The 17691-nt window shown below is 49.1% G+C and overlaps 1 protein-coding gene across 4 annotated transcripts in view; it reads right to left on the bottom strand.

Moving 5' to 3' along the window:
* Window positions 1-17691, bottom strand: part of Asap2 (ArfGAP with SH3 domain, ankyrin repeat and PH domain 2) — a 151293-nt gene that overhangs the window by 21517 nt on the left and 112085 nt on the right. For all 4 annotated transcript variants that reach the window (XM_013353523.2, XM_013353524.2, XM_013353525.2 and 1 more), the window contains 4 exons: window positions 16558-16691; window positions 8084-8178; window positions 3682-3871; window positions 1336-1421 (listed from right to left, as the gene is read on the bottom strand). In XM_013353523.2, coding sequence (XP_013208977.2) covers window positions 1336-1421; window positions 3682-3871; window positions 8084-8178; window positions 16558-16691 — 505 coding nt within the window. The remainder of the gene's footprint in view (window positions 1-1335; window positions 1422-3681; window positions 3872-8083; window positions 8179-16557; window positions 16692-17691) is intronic.

The following is a 17691-nucleotide window of genomic DNA, read 5'->3' as shown; positions in this document are numbered from 1 at the left end:
TCGCCGCATTTTTCATATGTATGGTTATTTTGTCTGCATGTATGTCTGAGCCACGTGTGCATGCCTGGTACCAATGGAAACCAGAAGAGGGCATTGTGTTCCCTAGGATGGGCGGTAGAGACGGTTGTGAGCCACCATGTGGGTGCTGAGGATTGAAGCCGGGTCCTCTGGAGGAGCCCCCAGGGCTTTTAACAGTTGAGCCATCTCTCCAGCCCCCTTCATTTTGTTTCCTGATGTTTCTGTCTGGGAAGGGAATGCTATTCTTGAGTTTAGTGTCCGGGGACTCCTGCAAGCCTGGCCCTAGGCCCCTGAAAGCAGGTGAAGAGGGACACTTCTGAAGATTGTCACGTGTTCTTCTATCATAGAAGGAGACCAGGTTATCCAAAACCAAAGGTGCCTGTGTTCCACATATGTGATAAAAGCGATTAGCACCCGAAGTGTCACCGCTGCTGAGAAAGGACAGGATCCTTGCATCCATAGGCTAACAAATGGGGACAGAAGCACCCTGGGGATGGTACCCACTGCTCCCAGCAAAAGGAAAACAGCTGCCTCAGTGTAGGGACGCCTCAGACACCTCCCCTTCCTTTCCTTTCTTTGTGCAGTGCTGGAGATGGAACTCAGGGTTCAGGCATGTGAAGCAAGTGCTTACCACTGAGCTCACCCCAAACTGCCTCCTATCCTTATCGCTGTCTCCCTTCTATCTCAGAAGAGGCCAAACCAGGCTGCTGCCCAAGAAGAACTCAGGCAGAGGCGGAGATACAAACTGGCTACTTATCAAACATCCAGCATCCCACATCAGGCCCTGGGCTGGCCTCAGAGGAGAGCATGTCTCACTGACTCAACCCTGAGTTCTATGAACTTGGGCTTCACAAGCAGTCACTGTTTCTTAGGGCTGATGGTACCGCAAGTCTCTCCTGATGTACAATTCCCGGCCTAGGCCAGGGGCTAAAGCATCTTCTCTTCCTCATAGCTTTCTGCTATTGAGATGCTATGTGGGGACTTATAGGGGGAAGACCCACCCACATGACAAACCAGAGAAAAGCTCAAGTCACAGCTGATGGCCCTGGCCCCCACACGGTCTTCCCCAGGGCTGGGATCTGAGCAGCCACAGTTCCATGGGCCTCTCTTAGACTCTATATCTTGGATCTTACAGGTACCATGAATGCCTTCTCTTTTACTCTGGGCTTTTCTAGAGAATCCCCATAATTCATATTTAAACCTGAGACATGAGCATCTTGGCAACAGAGCCCAAGCAGCAGAGACAGCATCTGGTCCCTTGCTGGGAAGCCCCAAGAATAAGAAAGAACAAAGACATCCACTTAGTGCGACACCCACCTGTTCTGGACCAGGAAATCCACAATGTGAAGAGAAGTCCGGTCCACGGATCTGACAGCAAGATGAAGGGCCGTCTCATCTGGCTCCTGAAATTCAAACCAAGACATTTGCAATTCCAGTGGCATCTTTTAACCCCAGGACTGTCCTTTCCCCCAAAACGGCCACCTATGGTGCAGAGTGCCCATGTTTCAACCACCACAGCAAGAGGCGTATCTAGTGGATTGGATGAGAATGGCCCCCATAGGATCACAGTTTGAATAGTTGGTCTCCAGTGAGTGGAACAACTTGGAAAGCCTTAGAAGGTGTGACTTTGGTGGAAAAGGTGTTGTCACTGGGGGTGAACTTTGAGGTTTAAAAAGATCTGTGACATTTCCAGTCCAGTCTGTCTGCCTCTGCCTTGTGGACGTGTCTCAAGCTGTGAGCTCTCGGCTACTGCCCCAGCACCTATGCCGCCATGCTCCCCGCCATGATGGTCAGACTCTAACCCTCTGCAGCCGGAAGCCCCAAATACAAAGTTCTTCTATGAGGAGCTTGGTCATGGTGTCTTATCACAGACATGGAAAAGTAACTGAGTAACACTAACAGGGTACCTTAGAGGTTGGTCCCTTCCCTCCTAATCACAAGGCCTGAGAAATGCAGAGCATTTCAGGTTCAAATCATCTCAGCTGTGTCCCCATCCCGACATCAATACCACAAGTAGAGAGAAGATGGGTGGGTGGGTCACAATTAGAGGAAAGGCAAAAATCCAAAACGCAAAAGGCACGAACAGGGTGGCTGCCTCTTTCTTTACGTGTCCTCTGGGCAGTGTGGGCACATTCTGCCCTAGTCACAGGGCTTGAGTTTTCTCCTCAGGACGAAAAGGAGTGACGGTGGCTAACGTTAGGAAGAGCTTGTGTCACTAGGAGGAAATGTTGTTACACTATAATGTTCCCATTCGTGAGATCTAGCCTAGGAGCCTGGGTCCAAACATGATGGCCCTACCTAGTAGCTGACCACACAGGATGAGGACCCCAGTCCTGAGACCAGGAGGCTCTTTGGACCTGGAACATGTGCCCATAGGGATTCTGTCAGAAAGACCAGGAGACTCAACGGGTCCTTAGGTACCAGCAGTGTAACACAGACACAATCCCAAGAGTATCTATCACCTGGATGCTGGAGGGGGCGATGTATCCATCCCTTCTGGGAGGACCCCAAGAATGTGAGCTACAAGATGGTCCTGGCCAGAGATGCTCTGGGACCAGCTGCCACACTAACCCGTCTACGGGAAGGAGGGTCCTCTTAGGCTTTTAAGCTTCTGATGATGGAGTCCTTCCACCTCAGATGGGCTTCCCTTCAACATCTGGCATTACACATTTGCCTTCAGAATAAACTGATTGGGCTAAGGAGACAGCTCAGCAGTTAAGATGACTTGCTACTCTCATAGGGACTTCTGTTTAGATCCCAGCACCCATACAGGAGGCTCACAACCACCTGTCACTCCAGCTCTAAGGGAGCTGACGCCCTCCGCTGCCCTCTGAGGATGCCTACATGCACGAGGTGTATATATACACTCAGGTACATACACAGAAAATTAAAATTAAGCCTTTTTTAAAAAAAAAAAAACATAGAAAGTTTCCATTTGAAAGGAGTCAGTTAGGTGTGGTGGTGTACAAATGTAATCTCAGTACCCAGGATGCTGAGGCAGGAGGATTGTTAGCAGAGTGAAACCCTTTAAAAAAACGGTGTGTGTGAGGAGAGTTCCTGTTGCATAGTATCGGCTATAGTTAATAATGTATCTGAGTTATAAATTCAAAATTGTCAAGTAGATTTGAAATGTGTCCAGGGCAAAAGTAAGTATAAGAGATGACGTAAACTGCGGCCATTCCACATTGTGAATCTACATCAAAAGGCCATGTTTGCACATCACAATGTTGCAGGTAAACAGGTTGGGCGTTCCGAATGCAAGTCAAATCCAAAACAGAACACAACCCCAAACTCCGTGACAGGCAGAAAATCCCATACCTGAGTCAAAACGGGGGGGGGGGGGGGACGACGGGGGACGACGACAGTATTGGACAAAATCACCTCCATGTGTGTGGCATTTGAGAGACAAAAGCTGGCTGTGCTAACCTCTAAGATCTCACTATATAGCAAGTATTTCCATACCTAAAAAAATGTCCCAAATTAAAACCACTTCTGGCCCAAGCAAGTAGGATAAAATATGTTCAACCGGAACATTAGTTTACCAATGAAAGGAAAACACGCCACCTATTCTGTCCAGGGAAGGCACAATAACGGAGGATAACATGGCCGAACACACCTCCCTTGTTCACCCCGAATGTCTCATCCTTCTGCAGCCCCTCTTACATGCCCATTGGCCAGTGGAATCTTTTCTGTCAGGTCCACACCATCAGCGTAAGCTTGGAGTAAGCCAAAGATGTCTCTGGTCTTGACGGCCTCGCAAAGGCTGTGGAGCTTCGCCGGGGTGTCAGCGTGCTTCTTCCTTGCGTATCTCCTCTCGATGTACTTGGCTGTGATGTAGTCCTTCCGCGCGGTCCTGAAACCAGACATAGCTGACGGGTGAGACACTGAAGGCCTCCGCCGATCCGCCTAGCCCATCATCTCAACGTGACCCGGCCCCCTTGGGGCCCTGTGGGCTCTTTCTTTAAGGACACGCAGTTGTAAAGACAGAAGCTGAGGGTGTGGCTTCTTCACAGCCTCTCAGCTGCCTGCTGCTGTCCCTCCTGTGACCTTGAGCTCTCGTCTCAGCACACTGTGGTCCCTGCACGTAACCCGTGTCTTCGCCTATCTTGCTTCTATCCCTCTACCCACATGTTCCTCCTTCAGCTGTCCCAAGCCACCTCCTCACACGGGCTGGTCACCCTGATGCGCCCTCTTCTGGGCCTTTTCCTTGTGCCTTTCTACTTACCAGACAGCCATATCTACACCCTCTCCTTTGCAGCCTTCATACGTGCCATAAAAATCACTCACTCATCAGTGGCAGGGAGTGTAAACTAAATGACAATGTTCAGTTACCATGCCTCAAATGGCAGGGATCCCAGCCCACAGACACTGGGATTCAGGAGTGCATGGGTCCGCTCGGCATTCTGAAACACTCCCGACATCCTCTCCTTCCAGGTGAGAAAGGGACAGAAGCAGGCAGCTCTCTGCCATTCTGCTGCTGCTCACAGACAGCATGTCTCTAAGCCTGGGCCATGCAACACCTGCATTGGAAGATGCAGTGGACGCCATTCCTAGAAGCCAGCATTGGGAGGCTGGTGAGTTAAGCGGGCCAAAAGCCACTGCTCATATGACCTCTCATCTCCAGAAGGACAGGAAACGAGGTGGGGAGGACACATGGAAGACACAAAGACAAGGGCTTTGGATGCCCTCAAACGAAAGGCACAGACTTAGAACCGTGACGTGGGTGCTGGGAACTCAATTCAATACAGTATGCACTCTTTTTTTTTTTTTGAGGGGGTGTTTTGAGACTGGGTTTCTCTATGTTACAGCCCAGACTGTCCTGGAACTCACTCCACAGACCAGGCTGGCTGCCTCTGCCTCCTAAGGGCTGGGGTTAAAGGTGTGCGCCACCATCACCTGGCAAGCAGTAGGCACTCTTAACCACTGAGTCATCTCTCCAGTCTGAAGTTCCAGGCTTTTTTTGTTTCGTTTTGTTTTGTTTTTAAAAAGAAAGAGTCTCACTATATAACCCAGGTTGGCCTCAAGTTCAGGATCCTCCAGCTTCAGCTTCTAGAGCGCTGGGTTTGTGAGTGTACACCACCACATCAGATGCTGTTTTTGTGCTTTTAAACAGATATTTATGTATCTGGGGCTCTGAGTACCCTGGAGGTGATTCCAACCCAAACATGGGACAGATCTCTGTGACCCCCTGATTGAATCGAGATAGACTGTGTTATTAGTGTGCTCTCGGCTTTTAAAAAATGCATAGACTGAGCTGTGTGGTGGGAAGCAACAGACCACCACAGACCTATCCATCTGGTGTTCTTGGGGGTGGGAGTGGGGAGTGGAGGTGGGGCTTCCTGCTGCTTCTCGGGGATTCAGAAACAGTTTGCCTCTATGAGCAGATGCAGTCTGGCCTCTGGGTGGCCCGGTCACACATGCTTTCTGCCTCCACTCCCAACTGGGGGTTCACAGGCCATTAGTGGGTGCCTCTGGTTTCCCCTTCAGCATATGGCTGAAGATCGTGTGTACTTACATCAAGCTACAAGCAGCTCACTCTATCAAACCTAGGCGTAAAACATTCGCCGAATGAAGCTGGCCTAGAGCAGGGGCTATTTCTTTGATTGATTGAGCCATTAAATATTTACCGAATCACAAGCAACATACTGTGGTGGCAAATACAAAAATGAATGGAACATAATTCCTGAGAACGGTATGTGAAACCTGAATATGTTGTCAAGTGAGATGGAATGCTGCAAGAACGAGCCGGCTTGGCTTCCGGAGGCACAAAGAGTCATACAATTAATCCTCTTTTATTTGGGCGGGTGGGGGTCGTCGGATTAAGGGTCTTCTTGTGCTGCCCATGCTAGCCTTGAACTCACTATGTAGCCCAGGCTAGCCTTGAACTCACTATGTAGCCCAGGCTAGCCTTGAACTCACTATGTAGCCCAGGCTAGCCTTGAACTCACTATATAGTCCAGGCTGGCCTAACCTGGCCACTGCAGAGATTACGGTCATGGACCACCACGGCTGGTCTTGCGGATCATCTCACTTGCGAAAGAATGACTGGGAGCGTGTTTTCATCACTGTGACAGCCATTCACCCTCATTTCTGAAGGTGTATACTTCCTGTGAGAAGTGTCAAGGGTGTGTGTGTGCACGCGCGTGTGTGCACCTCGCAGAGGATTGAGCACAGATGTTGAGAGGTGGTATTCATTCTTAGGCTCATTTACCCCTAGAACAAACAGATGTTCTGCTTTCATAAGTAATTTTTTTTAAGTTCCGCTTTTATAAGTAATTCTTTAAAAAAAAAAAGATTGATTCATTTATTTTATGTGTATGAATGTTTTTGCCTGCATGTATGTATGTGTACCATATCCATTTCCTGGTGCCTGCAGAGGTCAGAAAGAGGGCATTAGAGCTTCAAGTACTAGAGTTTTGACTTGTTGAAGCCACCACATAGGTGTTAGAACCCAAACCCAGGTCTTCTGCAAGAGCAGCAAGCGCTCTTAACCACTGAGCCACCTCTCCAGTCTCTAATCCTGGTATGGAAAAGTTACTAGAGTCTTTGTTTAAAGTTGACTGGCATTACAGCCTCCCAGGAGACTGGTGTCACAAAGAGAGACAAACAACCAGAAAGCCAGCATCAAGCGCCAGTCATCACTAAACTCAGCATGCTGGACCATGGCATTTCCTTCACTGAGTGTGGTCCTACAGTTATCCGGGAAGGTACTGTGCACCCGTGGATCCCAAGAGAAGGCTGACTGCAAACCATCTTTCTGATTTCCCCAATACCTCTCTGAGGTGGGCAGCATATTCTTCCTTTTTATGGGAGAAACTGGGGCTTAGACTCAAACCGCAAAGAACTTGCCCCACCCCGTGGCCTGAAAAAGAACGGGAAATCCTGGCTTTCCAGGTCAGATCTGAAATTAGCATCTCATATGCAGAAGACAATGCTTTACAACCATGTTATCCAATCTCTGGGAGAAGCTATGTCCCAAATGCTCACTTGTGACAGGATGCAAACGGGATGCAAACACAGACCGACTATAACCAAACACCAGCTCACAGCTGGTCTGAGACACTTGGCGCCCAAGGTGGCCAACGAATGACAGCCTCCTGCTCGCCCCCTGGAATGTTCCCATGTCCTCAGTGGATCAGAGTGTAAGGCAACACAGGTCCTACCCTTCTGCATCCTCAGTTTCCCAAACAGAACAGCTACAAAGACAGAAGTGTTCTGCTGTGCACAGACCCTACACACTGTTCTCCCACTAACTCAACTCCAGGCCCATGCCAGTGAAACGTAGTTTGTGTTACAGATGGCAAAGCTTCCTCTTCTCCCCTATCCTCTCCACTTTCCCCATGTTGTCATGCTGCTCGGACACAGGCGGTGTCTGTTTGCAGGCCTCAGACCCAGTCCTCCCCTTCTTCTACTTGCCTCACTTTGCATCACACTCTGGTATGGCCTCACCACATCACCCCCAAGCCCTCCCCTGTGGGCAAGCTGGCCATTTTAAGAAACAGGGATGAGGTCTGAGAGGCAGCATGGCACTGCCCTGTCCACCCCCTCAAGCTCAGTGTGTTTGAAGGAAACACTGGTAAAATCAGCAGGCGATCCCTAATGTATATGGTCCATCAGTGGCCAGCTGGAGCCACAATGAGACACACTAGCTTGTGGGTCACAGTTCGTATCAACAGTGAAACACAAAAAGGTTTTCTGGAGGGGACAACAAGTCGTACATCTTGAAGGACACTGACAGAGAGAATGGCACATGTCGCCTGTCTGTGATGACTAGGCACAATCCACCACGCTGGGAAAGCGGACAGAGAGAAAGCACCGTGGCAAGGGGCACAGAGGTACATGGAAGTCGCTCAGGTGCTAAAAAGCCTATTGTCCTCTGGTCACCTAGCAAAACCAGTCACACCGTGTTTCTATTTGGACCCACAGAAACGACTAAAAAAGAAAAAAAAAAATCAAAGTGAAAACAAATAAACTTTAGCCAGCGGAAAGCAACAGCTGAGGTGTCCCCAGACCTGTCCCCGTGCACACAGGGCTCAGCAAAGAGCAACCGTTTGCTCATACTTACATGTCGCTGCCCGGGTTGGGTTTGACGGAGTCCTCAGACGGCAGGCAACACTCCATGATCTCATTAAAGCCTGCATTCCCAATATTCTTGGCAAGCTGCAAGGACAGAAGTCTATTTCAGGACGCTCAATTATTAATACCCTCCACTGCTGCCCGTTACTCACGATCTGATGATTTATTTAATGGCCACTGAGACACAGAGCGGTGAAGTGGTTTACTTTTAATGAAAAGGCACAAAACCCAAAGCCCCAAGGGGGACCGCACAGACGACCAGAAGAGGATCCTGTGGAAAGTGGACCGAGTCACCACAGCCTCAGGAAAAGCAGGAACACGAGCCACGGTGAGTCTCCCTTCCCACATGCTCTCCCGCAGACATTCACTCGGACGCCAGCTGGGAGAGACAGCGCCATAGAGATATACGGGGCCAGGAAGCCAAAACCCAGGTTCAAATGGGAGAGTCAGTTTTTATCCATGGAACCAGGGGGACAATTACCTCAGAGGGTTGCAAAAGTGACCAAATGGGGCACCTTCAGTGAAAACCTTCAGCAAACCGAAACACTGTGATGTCACACAAGACCTACAGCTCTGTCTATCCTGGAACTCACTTTGTACACCAGGCTGGCCTCGAACTCAGAGATCCGCCCACCTCTGCATCCCGAGTGCTGGGATTAAAGGGATATCGCCCTATGTCTTCTGACTTCAAGCCATACCTTCTCATGCAATATTCACTAAGTTCACTAAGTACTGTTGTGCCGGGCACAGCCATGCTATCTTGACAATGTGGCTCCTGGCGTTTGCCAAATAAAGGACTGCACGACCAGAAACTCCTTCAGAGCGGGGATGTCTCCACCTCATTCCAAGCACCAAACTGGGCTTCCACGTCTGATTCCTGCCACTACTGCAGGTTGGCCCACCAGTCAGATTTTTAAATATGTCACGAAACAACATGGACAGGGTGCATCTTGCATAAGGGTTTGAAAGAAGAGATTATTCAATTTGTTCATTGACAACAACACAGTGAATCAGTCTGTGCAGACAAAGGGTAGGCAGGGACATTCTGGAGGTGTGTCCTGTCAGAAGAGTCCTTAGGGGATACTACCTTAGGTTCAGATCCAAAGGGATCTCGGTTAGAAAGCAGGGACTCCCTGACATGAAGTCACATTAGACTGAGGCAGTAAAGGCAGTGATAGAACATGGGCAGCTTGCCCTTCAAGTGGTGAGCCTTGCTAGTTTAACACTGTCTCAGATCAGTGAGCCAGACACACCCATTATTTGCTCCTCCTTGCTTAGACCTGAATGGGGGGCCTCAAACAGTGGGAAGAGGGCAAAATCTGGGCAGCCAGACTGACGTTTCCTACATGCAGACACTCAGAGCAAACAGCGAAGGGGGCACAAACCTTCCAACGACACAGACCACAAGATAAATGCACCGCAAAGGATTCTTGTGTAGCAAGAAGTAGTCATGGAACCAAATATCAATAATGGGATTTCTGGTATAGACAGCTCGCTTGCTTCAGCACCCTATGCTATACAGAATGTTGGCGCCACTCTTTAACTGAATTTAATCATTTAAACAAACAAATAATTATAAATAAGTAAGTAATGACTGAAGCCACACTGTCTCCTGTGAGTGAGGGACCATCCCAGTGCCTCCTAGTCTGCATTTAGTGGATGGGGGATGGGAGGAGAGAATTTACCAGGACTCAGAAAGCTCCCTTCTGCTTGGGTCTGGTTGGCTTAGCCAGGACAGCTGGTCCAGGGAGTAGCCACACCTATATGTCACACACACACACACACACACACACACACACACACACACACACACAAAACCATGGAGGAACGTATTGCCTCCCATATCAGCTAAGACCCAATTTATAAAATTTATAAAACAGCCTACAGGAAACCACTTGGAACAGAGGCAAAGCCCCCGGAAGCTGGAGGCCAGAGGATCCTACTGGGGAAGAAGGGGACCAGCAGACCCCTGGGAAGCATACTCAGAGCAGAGGACTAGGCGTTAACCTATGCTCCGGCCACAAGAGCTGTCACTGCCCCTGAAGGCAGTGTGGGATGTGCTGAGGTGGGACTCTGGCCAGCAGGGGGGTAGCTAGGGTGTTCAATGGCACAGATGTCTTTCCCTGTCTGGAGGTGGGAGACCTGAGGGTACCTGGGTACATCCTTCACGGCTCTAGATGGCTTCTAATTCCTAAGACAATGCCAGGGAAGCAGCTGCCAACTGACACTGTGGAGGGAATAACAAGGAGAAAAGCCTGCACGTGGCCACGACCAGATGACACCTTAGCGGGCTCGGCACAAAGGCTCAAGGGTCAGGGAGCTGGAAGGCCTTGAAGAGACGCTGCAGCTGGCACCTCACTTCATTCGTGGGTGACTTTTTGGAATGAGGCAAACTGAAATTTCAGTTTTCTTTTAGAAGTTCCTAAATTTTCTTTTAAACCTAGATTTACTTCGTGTGCATGAATGTTTGCTTTGTCTCAATGTGTGTGTGTACGCACCACAGCCATGGAGTTCAGAAGAGGGTATCAGAGCCCCTGGAACTGGAGTCACAGATGGTGGTGAGCCACTGTGTGGGTGCTGGGAACCGAATCCAGGGCCTCTGCGAAAGCAACACGTGCTCTTCCACAGTGAGCTCTCTCTCCAGCACCCAGTTTAGATAATTTTGACTTGAGGTTGGTTGGATATGTAGATGGTAAACCCACGGCCACCTGATCATCATTTAAGACAGTGAAATTGAAGACCCATCCCTTGCCCTTTCTACTGCTTCATGACAAAGGAGCCCTTCATGTAACTGAGCTCCTCAGCTGGGGTGGGCACTGGGCATAAGCCATCATGTCATTCTCTACTGGCTCGGCCAACAACAGAGACAAATTAATAAAATAATAATAATAACAACAGTAATAGATAAATAAAAAGAAGCAGAAGCAGCGGCGCCAGGGATGTGGCGCAGTGGGTAAAGGGACTTACATTGCAAATCCGACAATCGGAGTCTGTTCCCTGGGACCCAAAAGAGCTGGAGGTGGAGGCATAAATCTGTAATCTTAGCACCCCATTGGCAAGAAAGGAGGGGTAGACAGAGGAATTACCCAGAAGCCCATGGGCTAGATGGTCTAAAATATGCAGAGAGGCAGAAATAAGACAGGATTTCTCTGTGTAGCTTTGGAGAACTCTCTCTCTGTAGACCAGGCTGGCCTCAACCTCACAAAGATCCGCCTGCCTCTGCCTCCTGAGAGCTGGGATTAAAGGTGCGCGCCACCACCGCCCGGCCCATAGGCATAAAACAAAGGATGACCAGCTTACAGTCTACAACGCCAGAGAAGCAAGGTAACAAAGAGGACCCTAAGAGAGACCCACATGAATCTGCCTAGGAATGGGAAGTAGACACGATCTCCTAAAACCTTCATCCAATAACCAATGGAAGCAGAAGCAGAGAGGCAGATGCAGGGTGGTTAGTTGTGGATCTAACCACTAGGCCAAGCTCCTGAGTCCTGTCAAGGACGGAGAAGTGATAACATGAGCAAAGGGGTCAAGACCATGATGGAGAAAGCCACAGAAAAAGCTGACCCAAACTAGAAGGAGACCACGGATTCTGGACAGACAACCAGGAAACCTGTGTAAGACCGATCAAGCCCCCCGAAAGCAGGTGACAGTGGGTGGCTTGGGCAGTTTGTGGGGTAACTGGCAGTGGGACCAGGAGCAATTCCTAAGGAATGATCTGATTTTCTGGAGCACCGCTCCCTCTGAAAAAAGCAAGAATGACCCACTCAACAGGGTGGAAGACAAGAAGAGAATTCCGAAAGCTGTCCTGTAAAACACAAATATACATTTGTAAAAACAGCACAGTGTTGGGGGTGTGGCAACAGAAGCTCCTGCCCCAAAGCCTCGAAAGCCCCTAAGTCCAGGTAGGCAGCGTGCTCACGGCCACAGAGTCACATACACACCCAGAGCAGGGAAATGGGGCCTCTACAAACCTTCAGCCGTTAGAGTTTGGAATGGTCTGGAGCAGAGTTCCTGATTCCTGTTCCCATAAGGAGGGATATCAACTCTGCTAGCTTTTCTCCACCTCTCTGCCCTCACTTGAAGACAGGATTCAGAAGTCCTCACAAGCCAGACTTCCCTGAAGTCCCTCAGGTCCCACAGGAGTCACAACACTGAGGCCGGCTCCTCCTCCTCCAGGCTTGATCTGGTCAAGCTGCCCAGTGGGGTGGACTACCACAGTTACCACACACAGGCACCATGTAGCCATCTGGGCCTCTGCCAACTACAGTCTGGGTCTATTCTGGTTTGGTTTAGCTCTCTATTCATCCCCAGCTCTGCCCAGCAGGGTACAAGGCTGGAAGGCAAGCTATACTTCTTGACAAACGTGCCCGAGGGCCCAGGAACACAGAGGGGTGACCAGTAGGGGCAGAGTCAAGAGATGCTGAGAGCTTAACAAGGGCGGAACATGAACATCTTGAGGGCAGGAACGAAGGCCACACTCTTATGCGGACCTTGCCGGTTCTTTTATCTATTTGACAATATACACAGATGCTTGTGGACTTGGCTTTGCCTGCAGCTAAAAACGTATACATGTTGTGACTTACAAACAGGATTGCTCAAGGCCTGTGGAAGGAATGTTACATGTGTATTACATGGGCAAGTTTCTCATACTCTGGGCCTCACTTAGGCCAGAGAGAAAGAACAACAACAAAAAAAAACAACAACAACAACCAAATGAACAACAACAACAAAAAATTCAAACAAGCAACAATCAAATAAAAAAACCAGTCACAGCAATGCCTGGAACCTGAATGTGATTCAGTGGATGGCAGCTGACGGCAATCTCATGGCTCTAAGCAGCCACAGCCACTACCCAGAGCGGCTTAGCTCACTCAGTGCCATCAAATGCCAGCGTTGACAGCAGACCCAGGGCTCGAGGCTGCGCTGCCCTGGCATCTGACAGTGCAGCTGAGAGACCGCAAGAGACGGCTGAGTCAGCTACCCAACTCCCGAGGCTTCCCGACATTCCTCCAGCATGATGGAAAGCTTTCAAAATCAATGTCCTTCATTCCGTTCAGACAGGGTCTCACTCTGTAGCCCAGGATGGCCTGGAGCCCGCTGTGTAGCCCAGGCTGGGCTCGCAGCAGCAGCAATCCCTGCTTTGGCCTCCACAGTTAGGCTCACAGGCCTGAGCCTTCACACCCCACTCTACACCAAATTTCAAACTACGGAATGTAACTTTTCACATGACAGTGAAACGGGTCACGTGACACCCGTGCCCTAGGACGTCACGTGGTTTTTCAGATGACTCCCTCCAGCAAAAAGCTGCTTTTAATGGTCTTCAAAGTTAAGGAGAAATTTCACCTCTCTAAAACCCGGGCATGCCAGGCGTTTCTGAAATCAGGTTCACTGAGACTCTAGAGTCGTGGCTCTCAACCTTCCTGACACTACAACCGTTTAGCACAGTTCCTCATGTTGTGGGGACCCCAACCATAACATTACTTTTGCTGCTACTTCATAACTGTAATTTTGCTATCACTGTATCATAATATGAATATCTGTGTTTTCCAATGGTCTTAGGAAGCCCCTGTGGAAGGGTCATTGGACCCGCTAAAGTGGTTGGGGTGGCATAACTTCACCAAACGAGCCCTCCAACTTCCTGTCTTCCATTTCAGTGAGCAGGAAGTGATCTAAAAGCAGAGGTGGTCACTATCCACATCCAGCCACCTTCACAGATGCTGCCCTAATCCAGCGGGTCAACGAGGAAAGTGTGCTTTCAAACAACAGCAAATTAAAGTGGAGAAACAACCAGGGCACAGCGTCAGACAAACTTTGCAAACCAGGCCACAATCCACAGAACTGAGCAAGGGACTCTTTTGGAGAGGAAATTGCTGAAGTCATGTCGGAGGACGGGAGCGGGGAGCGTTTCTCTTCTAGTCAAAGACAGAATGCCCAAGAGAAATGAAAAAACATTCAGGCCCTGCTTGTGGGCTGGCTGCCTCTCTCGGGTTATTTTAAAACCCTCGGCTCACCAACGAAAGCAAAACTGGAAAACTGGAAATGCTCTGCACAAATAAAGTGAAGGGGCCGTCTACGGAATAGAAAAACACCTAATATGAGGACAGAACCAAAAATACCTAATGAGCTTCAATAGCTTAACAGAATGAGTACAGACAGTCCTGACTCAGGGGCAAAGGACCAAAGACATGAAACAGCAACTGGATAACAAGACCAATGTCCAGCAATGCCAACTCCAGCAAGATGTGGACGATAGGCACATCCCCTCATACTAAGAAGCTTTCTATCAAAAACTTCATCAAGGGTGAAAAAGAAAAGAACCATAATATACACCACTGGTTTGAATCTAAGAAGACGTCTTAGAAAAATAAAAGTACACTGGGGAGATGGCTCGGCAGTTAAGAGTGCATACTGCTCTTACAGAGGACCCGGCATCCCAGCATCCACCTCAGCGACATCAGTCACCTCTACCTCCTGCTCACGGTACCTGACATCATCTTCTGAGGCATCTCTCCAGACCCGCGTTTGAGACACAGTTAATTAATCGGTGTTGGAGCACGGCTCTACCAGCTCTTGAAAGCTAATTACTAGATGGCTAGGAATTCTGAAAGACAGCTGCTAAACATTGCTACTGTTAAAAACTATACTGTGTAAACGCATGATAAATCATGTCAACAACAACGACACTCGGTATTCAAGACTTGTTATCTTGCTGAGCAAGCTGGGGCACACCTGAATTCTAAATATGCAGGGATCTGAGGAAGAAGAAATGAGAGAGGCTGGGCTACACAGTGACAGCTTGTCCCCCCCAAACCCAAATAAAACTAATCTTATCATTTCTAAACTTTACTACATTTCCCTATTATCAGTGTCTTGAGTTGCTTATATGCACTATATTTATGTGATGAATGCATGCTAGAACACTGTGCTTCTGAACATCCTTTGCCAGCTCTACAGTCAGCAGTTCTTAAGAGTAACTCAGAACTGGCGACAATAGAAGCATTTACAGCAGGGAAATAGGCAGGCTTCAATCAAGGACTCTTTGCTCCTCAGAGCTGGCTGTTTAACATTGGTTGGGAGAGAGGAGAGGCAGATGTGGTGCTCACATGTTTCCCACATGGCCAGAAAACCCACCATAAACGCCAGTTGTATCCCAGGAGTCTCAGAAGTGAGTATGAGCTAAGACAGATTCAAAATGAGTGGGTTAACTTAACGGGTGTAGAACCTGGGTACATTAAAGTATTGTAAGCAAAGCTCCCCCGTAAAGTGGGAGATCCTACACCAAGGATGCTGAGCACAGAGATCGGATGATCTAAGGCATAAGCCATGATCTCACCATACATCACTGGATATGTCCCTCTGCTCTAGGCCAACCGGTGAAAGGAGAAATCAACACAGTCCATCAGAGTTTGCCGAGATACCGTTTCCTCAGGAACTCGGTGTGGCCATTCAGTAACTGAGCCATAATCAGTTTTCCCAGAGATGCTGTACATTCAAACACCTCTGAGATGTGGGCCAGGCACCCTAATATGAGCAGCAGGGATTGTATTCATAAGCAAGAGCACCCGGAGGAGGGACTGAGTCTGTTTCATTTGTAAGGTGTAACCAATGACGGTGCTGTCTGAGATCCACACTAGCTTTTCCTCACTCTTGTCTTCCAATATCAAACAAAGAATTCCTCGGAATGACAGGGCAGTTTCCCCAAGACAGCCAGAAGCATCAGGAAAACGGACACACTGGATTCGGAGATGTCAAGAAGATGTAGGGCCCCGTGAGAGGAATACTACTGACCACGTGAACAGATCGTCTGTCAAGATTATTGCTCTTGACAGTAAAATCAATGGCAATCAATATCCACTTACTATTTACTACCCAGTGCCCAGTCCTCTCAAGAAATGGTTTTGAGCGCTGCTTTCCAAATAGAAACTACAGATTCTGAAGCGGCACCAAGGCCCAGGTAGGTGTGCAATCGGCCTCATGATTTAGTCAGGCCACAGAATCAAGTACCAAAAGGTATTTCTCAAAACACACTTCCATCTCCCCAGCCCTCTATCACAGAGCATCCATATTAGCAGTGAGCCAGGCATGGAAGACTACTTTAGAAAAGTGAGGGGCTACAACAGAAGCCAGTATGTCTCCTGAGAGGGCTAATTCAGATCAGGAAGGCCAACAGGGGCGGGAAGCCAAACACGGGTACAGTCTCGCCAGAAACTGGTTGATGACTTGGGCGTGGTAAACCCTTCACTGCCCTTAGGCTTCGGGTTCTGTGCCTGGTTAGTGGAAGGGAGCAATGGGCCTTCCGCTGCCACCTCAGCCATTTCAGAGGACTCCTGCACCAGCCTGTGACTCTTGTCTGGGGACGTTCCCACTCTATGCATTTATAAATAACATCCCATAACAAGACGTGCCCTCGCTCCTTGGTAGTGGAGAGGGAATCGTTATCAACGAGTTTCTAAATCAAATTACCAGAAGCTCAGACGTTCCCAATACATCTAAGGTCAAGGACTGCATCCTGGAGTAATGGACCCCCAGCTCCCGGTGGATTCCAGAGCACTCGATACAAGTGAGGATGCCAAGGTTGGTGGAGAGCCATGTTGGATCTGCCAAAGAGAAGAGGTCCTCATGAGTCAGCCGTCAGACAACAGGAGACAGAAGTTTCTCCCGGTCAGGCTGCTGAACACGGAGATTTCAACAAGAGCATTTTACCCGTGATATAGCTGGTACCCTGGTCATCTAAAATTACACCAAACCCACTACCAACGACAAGGTGTTCATTCTTCTCCTCCCAACCCTGTCCCTCTATACACTGCAGTGACGGCAAGGGCTAGTCCAGCAGCACCCACCCCAGTTCTGCCTGACCATATCACAGAATGGAGCAGGAAGAGCATAGCGCTGCAGGGATGGATAAGGTCTCCAGGTACCACCACTAACAGAGAATACTCATGCTTGTGAAGGGCTGTGCTCAGGATCCGGGCTGGGGAAGAGTCAATCGCACTGCAAGTGTCAGACATCAGAGTACTTTTGCACACTATCTCATTGTATGCTCAGGGCCTGTCGCTAGCTAGCGCAGTGTGAACAGTCGTTCTGTGTCTCCCCAAGTTCGAGTTACGCCTTCTCCACATGGAACATTCACTTCCTCACAGGTGCTAAGCGCACACTATGGACCCAGCCAATACTTGATAGACAAATGCAGAATTTACAGAGCACTGAAAATAAGACGTATTGGAGCATGATGTCCTAGGAGTGCTTGCTGCCCTTTAGAAATTCTCCACAGGCAAGCATGACGATCTTGCCCCCAAGGTCATCATGAAATTCTTTAAAAACTGTCTGGTTGTTAACAATTGGGGATGGGGAGAGAGGGGCTGGAGAGATGGCTCACTGGTAAGAGCACCCGCTGCTCTTGTAGAGACCTGAAGTCTGCTCCCAGCACCCATGTGACTACTCACAACCATCTGTCACTCCAATTCCAGAGGATCTGATGCACTCTTCTGGCCTCTATGGGCACCACACACACACGTGGTGAACATAAACTCACCCAGGCTCACACACACACACACACGTGGTGAACATAAACTCACCCAGGCTCACACACACACACAC

The sequence above is a fragment of the Microtus ochrogaster genome, unplaced genomic scaffold, assembly GCF_000317375.1.
Source record: "Microtus ochrogaster isolate Prairie Vole_2 unplaced genomic scaffold, MicOch1.0 UNK10, whole genome shotgun sequence".
NCBI classification, from domain to species: Eukaryota; Metazoa; Chordata; class Mammalia; order Rodentia; family Cricetidae; genus Microtus; species Microtus ochrogaster.
The sequence above is the reverse complement of the archived record's forward strand: the minus strand, read 5'-3'. Positions and strand labels throughout refer to the sequence as shown.